At 68.2% G+C, this 15,747-nt stretch overlaps 2 protein-coding genes across 2 annotated transcripts in view; one reads left to right on the forward strand and one right to left on the reverse strand.

Moving 5' to 3' along the window:
* Positions 1-7,393: 7,393 nt before the first annotated feature.
* CHLNCDRAFT_136860 (hypothetical protein) lies at positions 7,394-9,691 on the reverse strand (the record flags this gene model as incomplete). The annotated part of the gene is made up of 8 exons (XM_005845651.1): positions 7,394-7,490; positions 7,678-7,764; positions 7,988-8,235; positions 8,483-8,587; positions 8,807-9,003; positions 9,142-9,205; positions 9,396-9,482; positions 9,680-9,691. 8 exons carry the CDS (start codon positions 9,689-9,691, stop codon positions 7,394-7,396), a joined length of 897 nt encoding a protein of 298 aa, XP_005845713.1.
* A 5,051-nt stretch (positions 9,692-14,742) lies between these two features.
* Positions 14,743-15,747, forward strand: part of CHLNCDRAFT_136863 (hypothetical protein) — a gene marked incomplete at both ends in the record, with an annotated part of 3,366 nt that continues 2,361 nt past the window's right edge. Inside the window, 3 exons of the mRNA XM_005845551.1 lie at positions 14,743-14,768; positions 15,075-15,193; positions 15,454-15,590. Of these exons, the coding sequence (XP_005845613.1) occupies positions 14,743-14,768; positions 15,075-15,193; positions 15,454-15,590 (282 nt within the window). The remainder of the gene's footprint in view (positions 14,769-15,074; positions 15,194-15,453; positions 15,591-15,747) is intronic.

Consider the following 15,747-nt stretch of genomic DNA (forward strand, 5'->3'; position numbering starts at 1 on the left):
GCGCGCCGCCGCCTCCGCCGGGGTGGCAGGCGGCGGCGGCAGCCCTGGGGCCCGGCGCGGGGCTGGCAGGCAGGACCCAGCGCCAGCCAGGCTTCCACGGCTCCCGCCTCCCATTATGCATGCATACTCCAAGCGCGCACACACACACACACACACACAGTCTTTCTCTCCCCTCCCCGCCTGCGCCGCAGGTACGAGGGCGACCGCCAGCTGATGCAGCACCTGCGGCTGGCCAGGTCCTGCGCCGCGCTGGTGGCGCTCTCCAAAGAGCTCGTGGCCTCCGGCAAGCTGCGCCGGCTGCTGCGCTGCGCGCCCGGCGCCGGCGCCGGCGGCTGGCGCTGGGAGGGCCCCGCCCGCTGTTCGATGCAGCCTCTGGAAAGTATTTGATGAAGCGGGAGGAGGAGGGAAGCGAGGAGGAGGAGGAGGAAGGTGGCGAGAGCGGCGGCGGCGGCAGCTGCGGCTCGGCCAGGAAGAAAGCGAGGGAGGAGGAGGCGAGCAAGGCGGCAGCGGAGCCGGCGTGCTGCCTGCTGTGCGGCAGGGCCTTCCCGGGATGCGCGGCGGAGGGCGCGGTCGGCGCGGGCGACGGCGCGGGGCCAGGCACGCCGCCGGTAGGCGCCGCCGCGGCCGCGGGTGGCGGGCCGGGGCCGGCCAGCAGCGCAGCCGACGACGGCGCAGCCGGCGGCTGCAGCCTGGTGCAGCGCCTGGCTGCCACTGCCAGCCAGCCGGCGGCGGCCGCCGCGGGACTCACGCCGCAACTGGTGGGCAGCTTCGGGGCAGTCGTGCAGGCGGGCGGCCGGCAGCGGCAGCCTGGAGCGGAGCAAGAGCGCGCCGCCATTCTTGAGCTGCTGCTGCGCCAGGGCATGGCGGCCGCTGCGGCCGCCATCCTGCGGGCGGCGGTGAATGAGGCGGGCAGGGCATGAAGGCGCGCCCCCTGGCCCTTGGCTGCTTCCTCGCTGCCCAGTCAGCCTGCATTAGTTTACAAAACGCAACTCGTGCCACGCATCTTGTTGCTGGCTTGGTGATCAAACAGCTCGATTTATCAGCAACGAAAAGCTCAAAAAGTTGTATACTACACACCATGCATTCCCAGAGACGTTGTAGCAACCGCTGACAGATGCAGTGACAGCTGAGGCCGCACAACAACACTGAGGCTGAGCAGGGCGCCCGCCAGCCACAGCAGCCAGGCCACAGCAGCCCAGCCCAAAGAGGCCCCGCCGCTGTCACCCCCCTGGCGGCGCTAGACGTTCTGCCGCATGAAGGCCGCCGCCGCGGCCGCCATGCCCGCCTGCTGCAGGAGGAAGCGCAGCATGGCCACCTGCTCCTCCTCCACCACCCGCTGATGGCGGCCCTGGTGCAGGGCCGCCATGTAGCCGCCCACCAGCTCCGGGGTGAGTCCCGCCGCCGCCGCCCCCGGCCGGCTGGCGGCCGCCGCCAGCTCCTGCAGCAGCTGCATGCGGCCGGTGGCGGCGGCGGGGCCCGTGGCAGCGTCAGCCGCGGTCGCCTGCTGCCCTGGCCGTGGTCCCGCGGCCGCAGCAGCAGGCGCCGCGCCGCCAGGAGCGGCCGCAACCGCTGCGGCGGCGGCGCCCCTGCCCTGCTGCATACCCTGCCGCTGGCTCGCCTCCTCCTCCTCCTCCTCCTGCTGCTGCTGCTCCTCCTCCTGCTGCTGCTGCTGCTCCTCCTGCTGCCGCCGCCTCCCACGTCCCACGGCGGCGCTCCCACCTCCAGCCCGCCCCACATCAGCCAGGGGCCTGGCCTGGCCGGCGAGCCTGGCACGGGTGCCGGGCCCAGCAGCAGCAGCAGCTCTGCCATTGCCTGGCTGGTGGCCTGGGCTGCGGCCGCGGCGGGCGCCGCCCCTGCCGGCTGCTGACCTCGGGCGCTTGCTGATGCCGCCGCGCGCCCCGTCAGCAGCGGCCCTGCCGTCACCATTGGCCCGCCCACGCTTGCTGCCGCTCGCACCAGCAGCCCCCCTGCCACGTCCACCTGCTGCTGCGGCGGCAGCGGTTCCCGTGGCGGCGGCAGCGGCAGCCGGTGGGGCGGCTCCCAGCCCTACCGCCTCCCGCCTGGGCACGCCTTTCCTCCTGGCCCTCGAGCCCCCCGCCTGCGCCGCAGGCTGCTGCTGCTGCAGCTGCCGCTGCTGCTCGCTTGCAGCAGACGCCCGGTTGAGAGGCAGGTGCTGCTGAGCCAGCCGGAGCAGGGTGCCGCTGTCTCGCAGCCGCTTGGCCAGCGCCTGGAGGCCCGTGGTGCCAGCGGCCTGCCGCAGCTGCTCCATCAGCTTCTCGTTCCCCTCGTAGCTGCAGGCACAGATGCAGCGGTACCATTCAGCTCCAAACCTGCCAGAAACAAGGTGGGTCCCTGCATCCGGCAGCCTCTGCTGCCTCTGCCTCTGCCTCTGCACCCGTGCCCAGCGCTGCCTCGGTTCCTGCGCTTGCAGCAGGAACAACAGCAGCTGGCGCAGGTTCTGACGCGCCGGCAGGTAATGCAAATGCAACATCGGCGCGGCTGTCATCCTCCTGGCCTCCATCGCTGCCACCGCTGCCACCGTTGGCGCGATGCTGCGGCATCGCCACGAATTCCGCCAGGCTGCAGCGGTGCAGGTCCTCCTCCTCGTCTGCTGGCTTCGCCAGACTCAGGTCCAGCTTGCGGCGCTGCTGTTGCGCCGCCTCGGCTGCTGCTGCCTCGCTGGGGAACGGGCCTACACGCCAATCCCGCTGCGCCTCCTGGGGGTGCAACTCGCCCAGCGCGGCCCACTCGCCCTCCTCCAGCACCACCTCGACCTGCGCTTGATCCATACCGAAATAGATTTGCAAAAAATGGGCAATGACCGCCGATTTGTTGGAGCGCTGCATTCGCCCATGCAACAACCCTGCGGCTCAGACCGCGCCCGGGTGGCGGCGGGTCGCCAGGTGTGCCATTTGCGATGGGCCTACACAAGTCGTGATTGCAACACTGGCATTCATTCTGTACAGCACACTATCTGGGAGCTGGAAAACTCAGACAGTACATGACAATAGGCAATGCATGAACAAGGGGGCAAGCAAAGACAGCCCGTGCTGCCCTACGCGCCGCAACCGGAGACTCTTGGGGCCGGCTCGGAGCCACGATTCAATCAACCTTAACAGCTGTGTCCGGCTCAGCAGGCCGCTCCTGCTGGGTGTATCCTGCTGTGCAAAAATACAGCAAAAAGCATACCGCATAAACTGCTTCCTGCCATTCCTCCCTAGCCGATAGGGCCGGGCCCGGGCGCGGCAGACGCTGCCTTCATGAGCGCGGCCGCCGCCGGCCACATGGCGGGCTCTGCAAGCAGCAGACTGAGCATCTCGGCCTGCTCCTGCTCCCGCTCCTGCTGGGCCCGCTGCGACTCAGCCAGCGCCCGCTGCTGCGCCACCAGCGCCTCGTGGCGAGCCTGCTCCGCCTGCAGCTGCCGCGAGATGTATGTGCCGATCAGGCGCGGCGTGAGGCCGCCCGCCGCCGCCCCGGGCTGGCGAGCAGCGGCGGTCAGCTGCTGCAGCAGCTGCAGGTGGCGGTGGGAGAGGCTGGAGCTGCCCGCAGCCGCAGCCGCAGCTGGCTCCGGGGCGGTGGCATCAGAGCCCAGCCCGCGGGCATGGGTGGCTGCCAATGGCTCCTCTGTTGCAATGCCGCCATCACCATTTGCCGCCTTGTGCTGGGCTGGGCTGGTGGGAGGGCCGCGCCGTGCGCGCTTGGCAGCAGGCGCGGCAGCCTCCTCGCCACGCTGCTGCTCTCGCCGCGCGGAGCCAGCCTGCGGCGGCGCCTCTGGATGCGCCCACCTGCGCCCGCCGCCTGCTGCGCTGTCGCAGCCCTGGCGCCCAGGGGCTCTCGGCTCCAGTCGGCCGCCACGCGCCGCGGGCTGCTCCAGCTGCTGCGCCAGCTGCCGCAGCTTGCTGCTGTCGCGCAGCTGCTTGAAGAGATCCTTGATCTGCTCCCGGCTGACAGCCTGGCTCAGCTGCTGCATCAGCGCAGCATCAGCCCTGTACCTGCGGCCAGGCAGGGCAGGCGCATGCATGAAGCCACGGCGCTGCATCGACGGGCCGCCGCTCAAAGGGCAGCAGTGGCTGCTGGGGCGGGCGGGGCAGGCTAGCCTGTGCTGTGCAAGTGGCGTGGTGGCTGCGCCAGTGCTCGGGCAACGGCATGCGCACCTATCGGCCGGGTGGCTGAGTGGGAGGGAGCGCGCCTTGCCCAGCTCCGTCTCCAGACCCCGCAGGCCCTTCCACACCAATCCCAGGTCACGCAGCACGCATGCCTCGCCAGCGTGGCGCAGGTACAGAGCGGTACGCGCCCGGTTGGATGGGACGCGCTCTTGGGTACCCTCATCCTGGCGTGGTACCGCAGGCTGCCATCCGCTGTCTCCTTCACGTCGATCCCAGGCGGCGCATCGGTCCCAGGGCCGCGCGCGCCGCGTGCCGCCGGCGCAGCGGCTGCCGAGGGCAGCGCCCGCTTCGCCGGCGCCTGCTCCTGCGCAGGCTCCCCCTCCGCCGCCTCGACCTTGACACGGCGCTGCCCCGCTGCAGCCCTGGGCGAGGCGCCCGCGGCGGCAGGCTGAGGCGGGTCGTGACGCCTGCTGCTCCTGCGCCCGCGCGCGGCCACCGCCGCCGCCTCCTCCTCCTGCTGCAGCCTGAGGGCCAGCAGCTCGTCGCCCGAGGTATCCAGGCCGGCTGGCACGACTGCTGAGGCGACCCCAGAGCCGCCAGGGCCCAGCGCCTCGGCCGCAGCCGAGCCGTGCACGCCAGCAGTGCTGCCGCCGCCGCTGCCGCCTTCGTCGGCGCCACTGCGGGCCTGCCCCGTGCCGGCCTTGTCGCCTGGGTCAACCACATACTCCTGCAGCAGCTGCACCAGCTCCGCCAGGCTGCAGTGCTGCAGGTCCTCTTGCTCATCCGCTGATCCATAGCCGCTGGCATCAGCGGCGGCCTCGTCTTCAGCACCGGGTGCCCAGCTGCCGGCGCCGGCGCACCCGAGCTTGCGCCGCAGCAGCTGCGCTGCCTCGGCGGCTGCCTCGTGGCTGGGGAAGGGCCCCACGCGCCACTCCCGTTGCTGGTGCTCAGGCTGCTGCTCCTGCTCGGGCTGCTCCCCCGCGTCTGCCTCCACCACCCACAGCCCGCCCTGCTGCACCACCTCCACCCTGGGCTGCTGCATTGTGCCCTTGGAGCGTGCTTTAGGTGAAACGCAGAGGCAGTGAGCCTGGACTCAGCCTTGGAACCCCCAAGAAAAGCTCCAATGCCTACTGTCAAATGACACGCCCAGAGCAAAGGCAAGCCATCAGTTTACACGTACTAGCTGTTCAGCTGCTAACGAGGGCTGCAGGCACGCCGCCGCGTGCTGGCGGCGGCGGCGGGCGCCGGCTGCCCGCTCCCAGGCGCCGCCGCCTCAGAGCGCGATCGTGTACTCGAACTCCTTCTTCTCCGACTTGCCGTCCTCCTTGGCCTCGATCTTCACACCAGGCAGGCGGCGCGGACATAGCGTCACGCCCGCGCACTGCGCCAGGTCGGCCGCCTACCGCCGCTGCTCATGCCAGCTCTCTCTCTCTCTCTCTCTCTCTCTCTCTCTCTCTCTCTCTCTCTCTCTCTCTCTCTCTCTCTCTCTCTCTCTCCCCGACCCACCCCCTCCCCCCTCGCTCCACCGCATATCATATATCTCCGTTGCAACCCACCTCCACTTCCAGCTCGATGGACTTGCCGTCGTCCTCCAGCTTGCCCTGCGGAAGAGGATGGGGGACGAGCTTCACGGTGAGACTGCCCCTGAAACCGACGGCATGGGAGCAACAAAGCACAAGCGCGACGATAAAACCAGAAGGTATGAGACACATGCAGCTGAGGAGCATGCGTGGGCAGCCCGGCACAAAGCCAGGTGATTGGCGGCGGCGCCAAGCCGCCGCCGCCACCCGCCGCCGCCGCCGTACTGCAGAGAACCTGCCCTCACCTCGATTTCGATCTCGATGGATACCTGCCGGGAGCAGAGAGTGTGCTCAGTTGCTAGAAGCGAGAGCGCGAGGGGAAATTCACTCAGGTTTCGCAAAAGGTTTATTCCCCTCCCGCGTCAGAAGGGTTCGCAAGCTTGGAAAACCGAAATTGACACAAGCAGAACACGGACCTTCTTGTTGTCGCCGCTCTTGATTGCGTCGATGATCATTTGGACGAGGTTTGCCACAGTGCCATCCAGCACCTCGGAACACTGCAGCTTCGTGTAGCCCGGCAGAGACATGGTGGCAGCGTGAGTCGAGACAGCGCTCCCGCGACCCCCTGGCCTGTATTGCTCCCATTCTGCCGCCCGCCGCCCAGCGCACCCAGCGTGGGCGCAGGCGCCGGGGGACTGCTCCATTTACTTGCAGCCTTGAACAGCAACATCGCATTCTGTGCCTGAAACTGGCTACGCAGACTAACGGCATGATGCAGCAGGCTGATTGGGATGAGCACAACGCTGAAAGCACAGACTGTTGAAAGCTGTTTCAGGGAAGGCGCGCTTCTTGCATGCAGAGGCATGTGGCGCTTGGTCTGGCCAGGCCTGATCACTGGCCAGGGCCGGGCGCCGCGCCCCGCATGATGGTTGCCACCGCCGCCCACATGCCCTTCTGGGCCAGCAGGCGCAGCATGGCCTCCCGCTCCCACTCCCGCTCCCGCTCCTGGCTGAGGAAGAAGCTGCCAATGAGTTCCTGTGCTGGGCCAGACAGCAGCTTCAAGCTGCCATCCCTGGCTGCCCGGCAGCAGCCGCCAGCTGCTCCAGTAGCCTCAGGTGCTGCCTGCCTGGCAGGCGGCACCGGCCATTGCTGCGTTGGCAGTGCTTGGGGCAGCGGCGGGTTCGACGCCTGCACCACGTGCCGCTGGGGTCGTCAAGACAGCTCGCAGGGCCGCTGCCTTGGCCACCGATGGCCCAGCGGCAGCAGCGGCCGCTGTATTGGTAGCAGCAGCAGGGCTGGCCTGTCCAGCTGGCGCACCCGCTGGCGAGCGTGCCTGCGCCCGCTGCTGCTGAGGCTGCTCCTGCTCAGGCTGCTCCCCCAGCTCGAACTCTACCATCTATGATGAGCCGGTGCCCGCAGGACGGCAACATCCACCCTGCTCTGCTGCATGCCCATGGCATCAGAGGAGGCAGCGTCCCTACATGCGACTCCATCACTGCAGATTCTAAATACAAGTGATCGGTGGAGGCAAAGGCTATCGTGCAATCTTGCACTGAAGAACTGCTTGCCTCGGCGAGTGAGGCAGAAACAAAACCCCCACACCACCGCGGCGGCGGCCCTGCCGCTAGTAACACAAAGATAGGCAGGCGTGCCGATAAGCAAAACATTGGAGAGTGATTCACTGAGTAGAGTGGTACCAGCACAAACAACAAACAGGTTCTCGGAAGGGCTGCAGCGGCGTTTCAAGGCGCCGCAGCTCAGTCCAGCTCAGTCCATGGCCTTTATGAGGATGCCCACCTTGCCGCGCGCCCGCCCCTGCTCCAAATACTCGTGCGCCTGGGCCAGCTCCTCCAGCGGGAACACCCTGCAGCAGGGCGCGGCTGCCGGCATCACAGCAGCGCACCTCGCAGCTCGAAAAGGCGCGGCGCAGAACAGCCGGGCTAGCAGGTGGCATCGCAGCAGCGCTACGCTGCGCTGCGCTGCGCCCCACGGCAGGCAAGGTGCGCGCCGCCACCGACAGCTTGCGCCACCAGTGCCAGTGCATCGCTCACCGGTCCAGGTGCACCTTGAACTTGCCCTCCCTCATCAGCTCCGCAATCTGCTCCAGTCCTCTAGATGCCTTGCTTTCAGTCATGACGCTGCAGCGGCAGGGCTGGCGCCAGGCGGCACGTGAGATGCAGGGCGGCGCCAGGCAGCCAGCAGGCGCAGGCTGCGCCGCTATCCGCGGGGCGTGCGCCCACTGCCGCAGCCGGCAGGAGCCATGCCATGCCGACGAGCTTGCCACGACTGGCAGGCACTGGCAGCAGGGGAGCAGGAGGAGGCGCGCAGCTGCACGGCGGCACGGCGGCGGCGGGCGCTCACAAGTGGTACTTGGGCGCCAGCCCCAGGCGCCCCATCAGCGTGCGCCAGCCCGCGTTGAACAGCAGCGCGGCCATGCCCAGCAGGGAGACGCGGGCCACGTCGGGGCCGGTGGCGCCCACGCCCGCCAGCTGGCCGCCGCGCTTGACCAGGCGCAGGCTGGCTGCCTCGTAGCTGCCGCCGATGGTGTCCAGGACGAAGTCGTACCGCTCCCCGCCCAGCGACTCCCGCGCAGCCGCCTCCCAGGGGCCCTGCAGCATGCGGCGCGGTGGACCCGAGGCAGCGACGTGGCAAGGCTGTGGTACCAGTGCCAGTACAGTGGCGGTTCCAAGGCTGCACAGCGGCAGCAGTGGCAGGCGGCCTGGCCAGGCCGGCGAGCAGGCACGGACAGAGCTGCATGTCGTGGACCACACGCGCACTGAGTTCCTGCCACTCTGGCTGGTGCTGGGCCGGACACTATGGCTGCTGGCAGGGGCTGCAGGGGCCGCAGGGGCTCACCTTTGTGTAATCGATCACCACGTCCGCCCCCAGCTTCTTGCTCACATAATCCACCTTGGCGCTGGAGCAGGTGGTGGTGACGTGCGCGCCGTGTGCCTTGGCGATCTGCAAGCGCCGGGGGGGCAAAGGAGCTTGCTGGAGTGAATGGCGCGGCCCGCAAGCGCCCATTAGCTTGCGGCGCTGACTGCAGGCGCGCAGGCGCGCCGGGCAGACGCAATCCAAGACCGGCATGGGGCAAGGCAGGGCGGGCGCCGCTAGCTTCCATCCGCAGAGGCCCCCTCCCCGCCTGCCTGCCCGCCCCGCTGCTTCAACTCCCTCAGCCACCTGTATGGCAAAGCCGCCCACGCCGCCGGCGCCGCCGTGGATGAGCACGCGCTTGCCCTCCAGGGGGAACACCCGCTCCAGCGCCTGCCAGGCGGTCAGCCCCGCCACCGGCACCGCGGCAGCTTCCAGGAAGCTGACCCCCTCTGGGATGAGGCACACCGTGTGCTCGTCCGCCGCCACAAACTCGCCGTCGGTGCCTGCATGCACGGGGCAGGGGCAGGGAGGGTGGCTGGCTGGGCGGCTGGACGAGCGCCCAAGAGGCGGCAGCAGCTGTTGCCCGCGGGTGGCTCCTGCCTGCCTGCCCGCCTGCTGCTTGGGCCCCCTGCCCCACGCACCTCCCTGGTCTCCCGACTTGAAGAACTGGTCTGTGCCCGCAAACACCCGGTCGCCCTCCTTGAACTGCAGCAGCCAGATGGGTGGCTCCGGCATGAGGCCTCCCAAGCGCAAGGCCGAGGCGGTAGCTATTGCCTGCAGCCGCTCGTGTACTGCGGCTGGCTGTCCACACCACACTGTTGGCTGAGGGTTCTCCCATCGCCTGCCAGGCAGCAGCCCAAGCCACTGGTCAGCAGGTGGATGCAGGTGGGCGCACCTTGCTGCCCTCTGGTGCCTCCACCACCACGCCCGCCAGGTCCTCCCCCAGAATTTTGGGCAGCTTGACGGGGATGGGCGCAAAGCCCTGCACGGGTGGGGGGCAGGGCAGGGAACGGGGGCGATGAGAGCAGGGGGGATGGAGCTTTGCGGGCAGTCTGTGCGCTATAAGCGACAGCAGGTGCCGGAGCAGCAGCCTCACCGAGCGTATCTTCCTGGGAAAGGCGAGGTGAACATGCGTGCAAGGGCGAGAATGGGGGAGTGAGCGAGGAGCGGCGGCAACACTGTTGGCAACATGGCGGCGGCGGCGCCAGCGGGGCGGCGGGCTATGTGGCAGGATTCGCAGCCCCAGCGCCGCGCTCACCACTCTCCGGCGTTCATGGACGTGGCCGCCGCCTCCACCAGCACTTGGTTAGGCTGGCGAACAGGGCGGGGCCAGTCTGTGTGCAACACGAGCGCCTCCTGGGCGGGGCCCTTTTTTTCCATTACTACCGCTCTCATCGTGGGAGCCATTGCGCCCGATCGATCGGCGGCAGCAACGGTGAGTGTGCCGGTGCCCAACTCAACTCAGCCAAAACTGGCAAACGAGTGGATGGAACCCCAGCGAGCCCGCCCCAGCATTTCGCCATTGCTCCCTAATACCTAACCGGTCACCTGATCATTTTCTCGCTTTCCTAACCTTCCCCTTGCAGCTTCCCCGCAGCATCACTCTTGCAAGGGAAGAAAGTCAAGGATACAACATTCACTGTGGATTTTGATTGATTTAAAAGTTGGGGGGTCGACCCTGATTGGTGGGGGGCCTGATGCTATGCAAATAGCTAATCCCCACTGTGCAGCACGCCCTGACAACGAACGTTTTCGCCCAGCACTTTCGATCATCAATGCCGCCACCACCTTGAGAGCCGCAGCTCCGCAAGCGCAATCCGCCATAAGGTCGCTGGCATCACTCAGGCAGGGCCGCCCCTTGCGCTCCCAGCTGGCAGGCGGCAGCGGTTAGCTATACATGAAAGGCTGGCAGCTGCAGCCGGCTGCCTCGCCTCTAGCTGCTGGGCACATGCCAGCATGCCAGCTGAGGGCAGGTGTGGCGCGGCGCCGAGCCGGCTCTGATCTCCGCCTCCGCCACTATGTCAGCTGCCTGCCTCCTCCTCCTCGGCTGAGCTCTCCTCAAACATGGCATCAATGGTCTGCTGCTCCTGCTGACAGCGCTCTCCGCCCCGCTCGTGCCGCTTCTGCCACCGCTGGTTGGGCACCGCCTGATGCGCCTGCTGCTCGCCGCCTAGCTCCGGCTGTGTGTGTGCAGTGGCTGATGGCGCAGCAGGCACGTCAGCCGCAGTAACCTCGTTGGCTGCTGAAGAATCCCCGGGAGAAAGGCGTGGCCGCTTGGCAGGGCCGCTGGCGCAGCCAGCCCCATGGGCCACATTGGAAGGGCCGGCGTCGGCTGCCGCTTCTGTGGCAGCATCCTCCTGCTGAGCCGGCTGCTCCGGCTGGCCCTCCGCCAGCTGCTTCAGCCTGCCGCTGTTTCGCAGCTGCTTGGCAAGCGCCTGCAGCTCTTTCAGTTTCGCCAGTCCCTCAATCTGCTGCACCAGCTCTGTATCCGCCCCGTACCTGCAAGCAGGCAGGCAGCACCAAAGTATCAGGAGGAGATGAGGGAGAGCGGCAGGGCAGAAATCAAGGGCAAGAGGCGGGAGCTGCGCTGGCAAGGCAGCCATGTCAAAAGGGAGCAGGCAGCCACTGGCGCATCGGCAGGCGCATGAGGCCGCAGGGCGCAGCCCACCTGGCTAAGGCCTGCCGGACGACACTCCTTGAGGCCCTGGCTGGCTGCAGGCTCTTCTTGCTCCGCCAAAGCACAGCCACGTCACGCATCGCCACCGCCTCGCCCACCGTTTTGCAGCAGCAGAACGACGCCTTCTGGCTGCGGCCCTCACCAGCCTCAGCCATCGCAACCCTGGCTTCATACCTCAGCCCACTTGTCTTGCGGACATGGATGTTGGGGGGCAGGCTGCTGTGGCTGGCCGCCCTGCCTACTGCCTGCTCACTGTCCGCCAAGCCAGCGGATGGGCTCAGCAGGCTCAACGTCGAATGCACATCTGTTCCAGCCGTGCTGGTGCCGGTGCTGGTGCTGGTGCCCATAACGGTGACATCGCTGGGGGCAGCTTGCACAGCAACCTGCCGCCGACGCCTGCTGCTCCTGCGCACTCCGGCTGCTGCCTCCTCCTCCTCCTGCTGCAGCCTGCGGGCAAGCAGCTCATCGCCAGCTGTGTCCTGAGCTGCTGCCACTGCAGCTGCCTGAGCAGAGGGGGCTGGCTCAAGCTCAGCAGCAGCGAAGAGGCTGCTGCGACTTGTGCCCCCGGCTCGGCTGCCGCTGCCACCGGCTGGTTCCACAGCAGCAGTGCCACTTTCGGCAGCGCCGCCTGGGTCAACCACATACACCTGCAGCAGCTGCACCAGGTCTGCCAGGCTGCAGTGCTGCAAGTCCTCCTCCTCGTCCGCTAAGGTGTAGCCATCCTCATACCCAAAGCCGGCAGCCTCTGCAGTTGAGGCTCCTGGCTGGTGTGTAGGCGGCCCGCTGCCGCCGCCGCCGCCGCACCCGAGCTTGCGCCTCAGCAGCTGCGCTGCCTCGGCGGCTGCCTCGTGGCTGCGAAAGGGCCCCACTCGCCACTGGCGTTGCTGGGGCTTCTGCTCCTGCTCGGGCTGCTCCCCCACGCCTGCCTTCGCCACCCACAGCCCGCCCTCCTGCAGTACCTTAACGCTGGGCTGCTGCATCGTGTTGTAAGGCCTTCACAAGCACCCAAGAACCGGCCTAGGTTTAGATCCTCTGGGGTTTATCCAAGAACTTACACCTAGTCACGTTCAACCTGGTGGAAAGGACGTTGGTTGGCCTCCTTACTCCCCGCTGACAGACTAGGTATCCCTCATTTATTGCGCTGTCGACTTATCCTTGGATGCGACCTAATCAAGCAGGGCAGCAAACATCAAGCATGTGGCCCCTCTTCAGGCGCCCACCCCACAATCGCCTTCAAGCCGTGCGCCGCTCTGCTGTTGCCGCCTTCATGAGCACAGCGGCCGCCGGCCACAGGCCAGCCTGGGACAGCAGCAGCCCCATCGTTTCATCCTGCTCCCGCTGCGCCTCCTGCTGCGCCACCAGATAGCTGCCCACCAGGTGCGGCGTGAGGCCCGCGGCCGCCGCCCCCGGCTGGCTGGCAGCGGCAATCAGGTGCTGCACCATGCGGTGGTGCCTGCTGCTGCGGCCGCTGCCGTTGTCCCCCCTGCTGCCAGCTGCCAGTGCTGCTGCTGGCTCGCCACTTGGCCCTGCCGCCTCACGGGCCATGACAGCAAGAGCAACGGCACCGGTGGCGGCCTCTGCCGCACCCTGGGCTGCCGGTCCTGGGGTGCCTGGGGTGTGGCGAGCCCGCTTGGAGCGCTGCTGAGCCTCAGCCTCGGCGCCATGCCTGCCCAACTCAGGCAGAGCGGCAGCCTCTGCGGCTTCCACCTCTGCACCACTGCTTCTGTCGACTGCGCCGCTGCCAGAAGCACCATCACGGGCGCATGTGTGTGCAGCTACCGCCGGTGCCGCTGCTGGCTGCACGTGCCTGATGGGCGCTGCCCCCTTCCTCTTGCTCCTGCTACTGCCTCTCGGCTGAGGCTCCCGCTGCTGGTTGTCCTCCCCATGCTCTGCTGCCCCCTGCACGGCCTGTTGTTTCCCCAGTACTTTCTGCTCCACAGGCACCCCCTGCTGCTCTTGCTGCTGCCCCTCCTGCCACTCCGCAGCTAGCTCTCGCAGCCTGCCGCTGTCGCGCAGCTGGCGGGCCAGCCCTCGCAGCTGCTCGTGGCTGGAGGCCTGCCGCAGCTTCTGCTGCAGCTCGACATCGGCGTTATACCTGCAGGGAGGCAGCCAGCTCTGTCCGAGTATGTAGGACAGTGCTTAACGCCACACACCAAGCCTTTCGTGGCAACACCCCAGGCCCGCAAGCTCACCTTGAAGCCGGAAGAAAGAAGGCCACTGTGCGAGTCTTGGAGGGCTCGCGCCCCTGCATGCGCCGCCACAGCAGCCCCACATCGCGGAGAACGGCCGCCTCGCCCAGGGTTGCACATAGGGCCAGCATCAACTCCTGGCTGCGCTGGCCTGGCATGGTGACATAAAGTCTGGCCTGGTACCTGTTCTTCCCCTTGTCCGTGTACTGGATGCCGGGCAGCTCGCGCGCGTGGCGGCAGCCAGCCTTGGCCTTGGCGTTGCTGGGCGCCGCTGCTGCTGGCTGCTTCTCCTCCTGCTGCAGCTGGTTCAGCTGCTGCTCTCTGCCAGCATCGCTCCCCTGTCCGGGGCCAGCGGCGGCCACGTCTGTCGGTCGGACAGCAGCGTGCGGTGTGTGCGGGGGCCTAGGTGCGGCGCAGCCAGGTGTGGTGGTCACCGCATGCTCCTGCAGCAGCCCCACCAGCTCTGCCAGGCTGACCTGCTGCAGGTCCTCATCCACCTCTTCGTCTGACACGCAGCCAGCCTCTGGAGCCGCCACCCCTGGCTGCTGTGCGGGCAGCCCGCTGCCGCCGCCGTCGCACCTGAACTTGCAGCGCAGCACCTGCGCTGCCTTGGATGCTATTGCCGGGCTGGGGAAGGGGCCCACTCGCCACTGGCGCTGCTGCTCAGGCTGCTGCTGGGGCTGCTCTCCTGCCTCGGCCTCCACCATCCACAGCCTGCCCTGCTGCACCACCTCAACCCTGGGCTGCTGCATTGTGCTGGAGGACCTTGGAGGGTGCCTGCTGCCAACCAAGGGCATCGCTGGGTCAAGGTTGGCCAGGTAGAAAGCTGGCGTACTGGAAAGCAACGAGAACGACTCCCTCACCCCCCTCACACCAGTCCTTGAACGTCGCCACCTGCATGAGAGTGACGGCCTTACGTCAGGGTGGGGCAGCAGCACGCTGTCGGCGCTCGTGTTGGCGCTGGTGCTGCAACGCAGGGCCTCATATTGGGCGAGCCTGCCAAGTGCAGCCACCGCAGACAGCATCTTGGGACCGGCCAGTGTTTGGGTGGGGCGGACGTGGGCGGAGCGGGGCGTGGGCGGTCGCAACTGCAGCAAGTGCGGCACTGGCGCAGGGCGGCTGCGCTGCCCTCCCACGGCCGGCGGTCCCTTGGTTGGTTGCGGCTCCTCTCAAATGGCGGCTACAGCTGCAAGTCCGTGCTCACAAGGGGGTGGGGACTGACCACGTGGGCAGTGGTGGAGCAAGGTTTGCCCGCTGCACGCCCATTGGCTTTCAAGGCGACAGGCTGCTGTCCAACCCACCGCTGTCATTCTCAGCAAGCGCCTAGCTGCTCCGGCAGCCCTCGCCGGAGGGCCCATCAGCAGGGAGCAGGCGCCATGACCTTGAAGGAGAGGGTGGATCGGTAAGAAGCAGGGGAGCTCCTGCTGCACCAGCACTGCAACATCAGCAACAGCAGGCGGGGGCTTGCCCTTAGGGCTTTGGCCGCTCACGCCCCCGCTGCAAATTGCCCTGGGTCCCAGTCCCAGAGCGCACTGGCCCGAAGCACAGGCAGCGGCGGAGCAGCCGGTGGCCTCCGCTGTTGCTACCTGCCCGCCGCCGCCGCCGCCGCCCTTGCACCACGCCGCCGCCGCCGCCGCCGCCGCCGCCGCCGCCCTTGCACCACGCCGCCGCCGCCGCCGCCGCCGCCGCCGCCGGCCTGCCTGTGCAGCTACTTCAAGGTGTCCGAGCGCGGCTCCAATGTGGGGCGGGAGATCAAGTCGGGCGTGGTGACCTTCATGACCGCCAGCTACATCCTGCTGGTGAACCCACAGATCCTGGGCCTGGCAGGTGCGCACGCCTGTGCCTGCCGGCGCCCTCGGCGGCGGCGGCGGCGGCGGCACACTCGCGGCATGTGTCCGCGGCAGCAGGCTGCCCCTGCCTTCATGTGGCACCCAGGGAACAGAGCGAGGCAGCGAGGCAGCGCCGCAAGGGTAGCCTGAACACAGGGCCCTGCAGCTGGCCCTGCCCTGCGCACCCCGCATGCTGCCTACAGCGCCGTCCCCTGCGCGGATCCCTCCTCCTCGTCCCCCCCCCCACACACCATGCAGGCCTGCCCGTCAAGGCCGTGGTCACCGCCACCGCCCTCTCCTCCATGCTCGCCTCCCTGCTGTGCGGCCTCATGTCCAACCTGCCCGTCGGCATCTCGCCAGGCATGGGCCTCAACGCTTACCTGGTGTTCAGCCAGGTGACGCCCGGCGGCGCATGGCAGCAGCAGCAGACGTCCCGGCCCGTGGCCCCGCCTGCCTGCTGCAATTGCCTGCTCCAGTTTTGGTGGGCCCTCTCGTGCTGCTGCCCCATGCGCCTGCCGGGGCGCCACCTGCGGCGGCCCCTCCCTCCCTCCC

Source organism: Chlorella variabilis (assembly GCF_000147415.1).
Source record: "Chlorella variabilis unplaced genomic scaffold CHLNCscaffold_17, whole genome shotgun sequence".
NCBI classification, from domain to species: domain Eukaryota; kingdom Viridiplantae; phylum Chlorophyta; class Trebouxiophyceae; order Chlorellales; family Chlorellaceae; genus Chlorella; species Chlorella variabilis.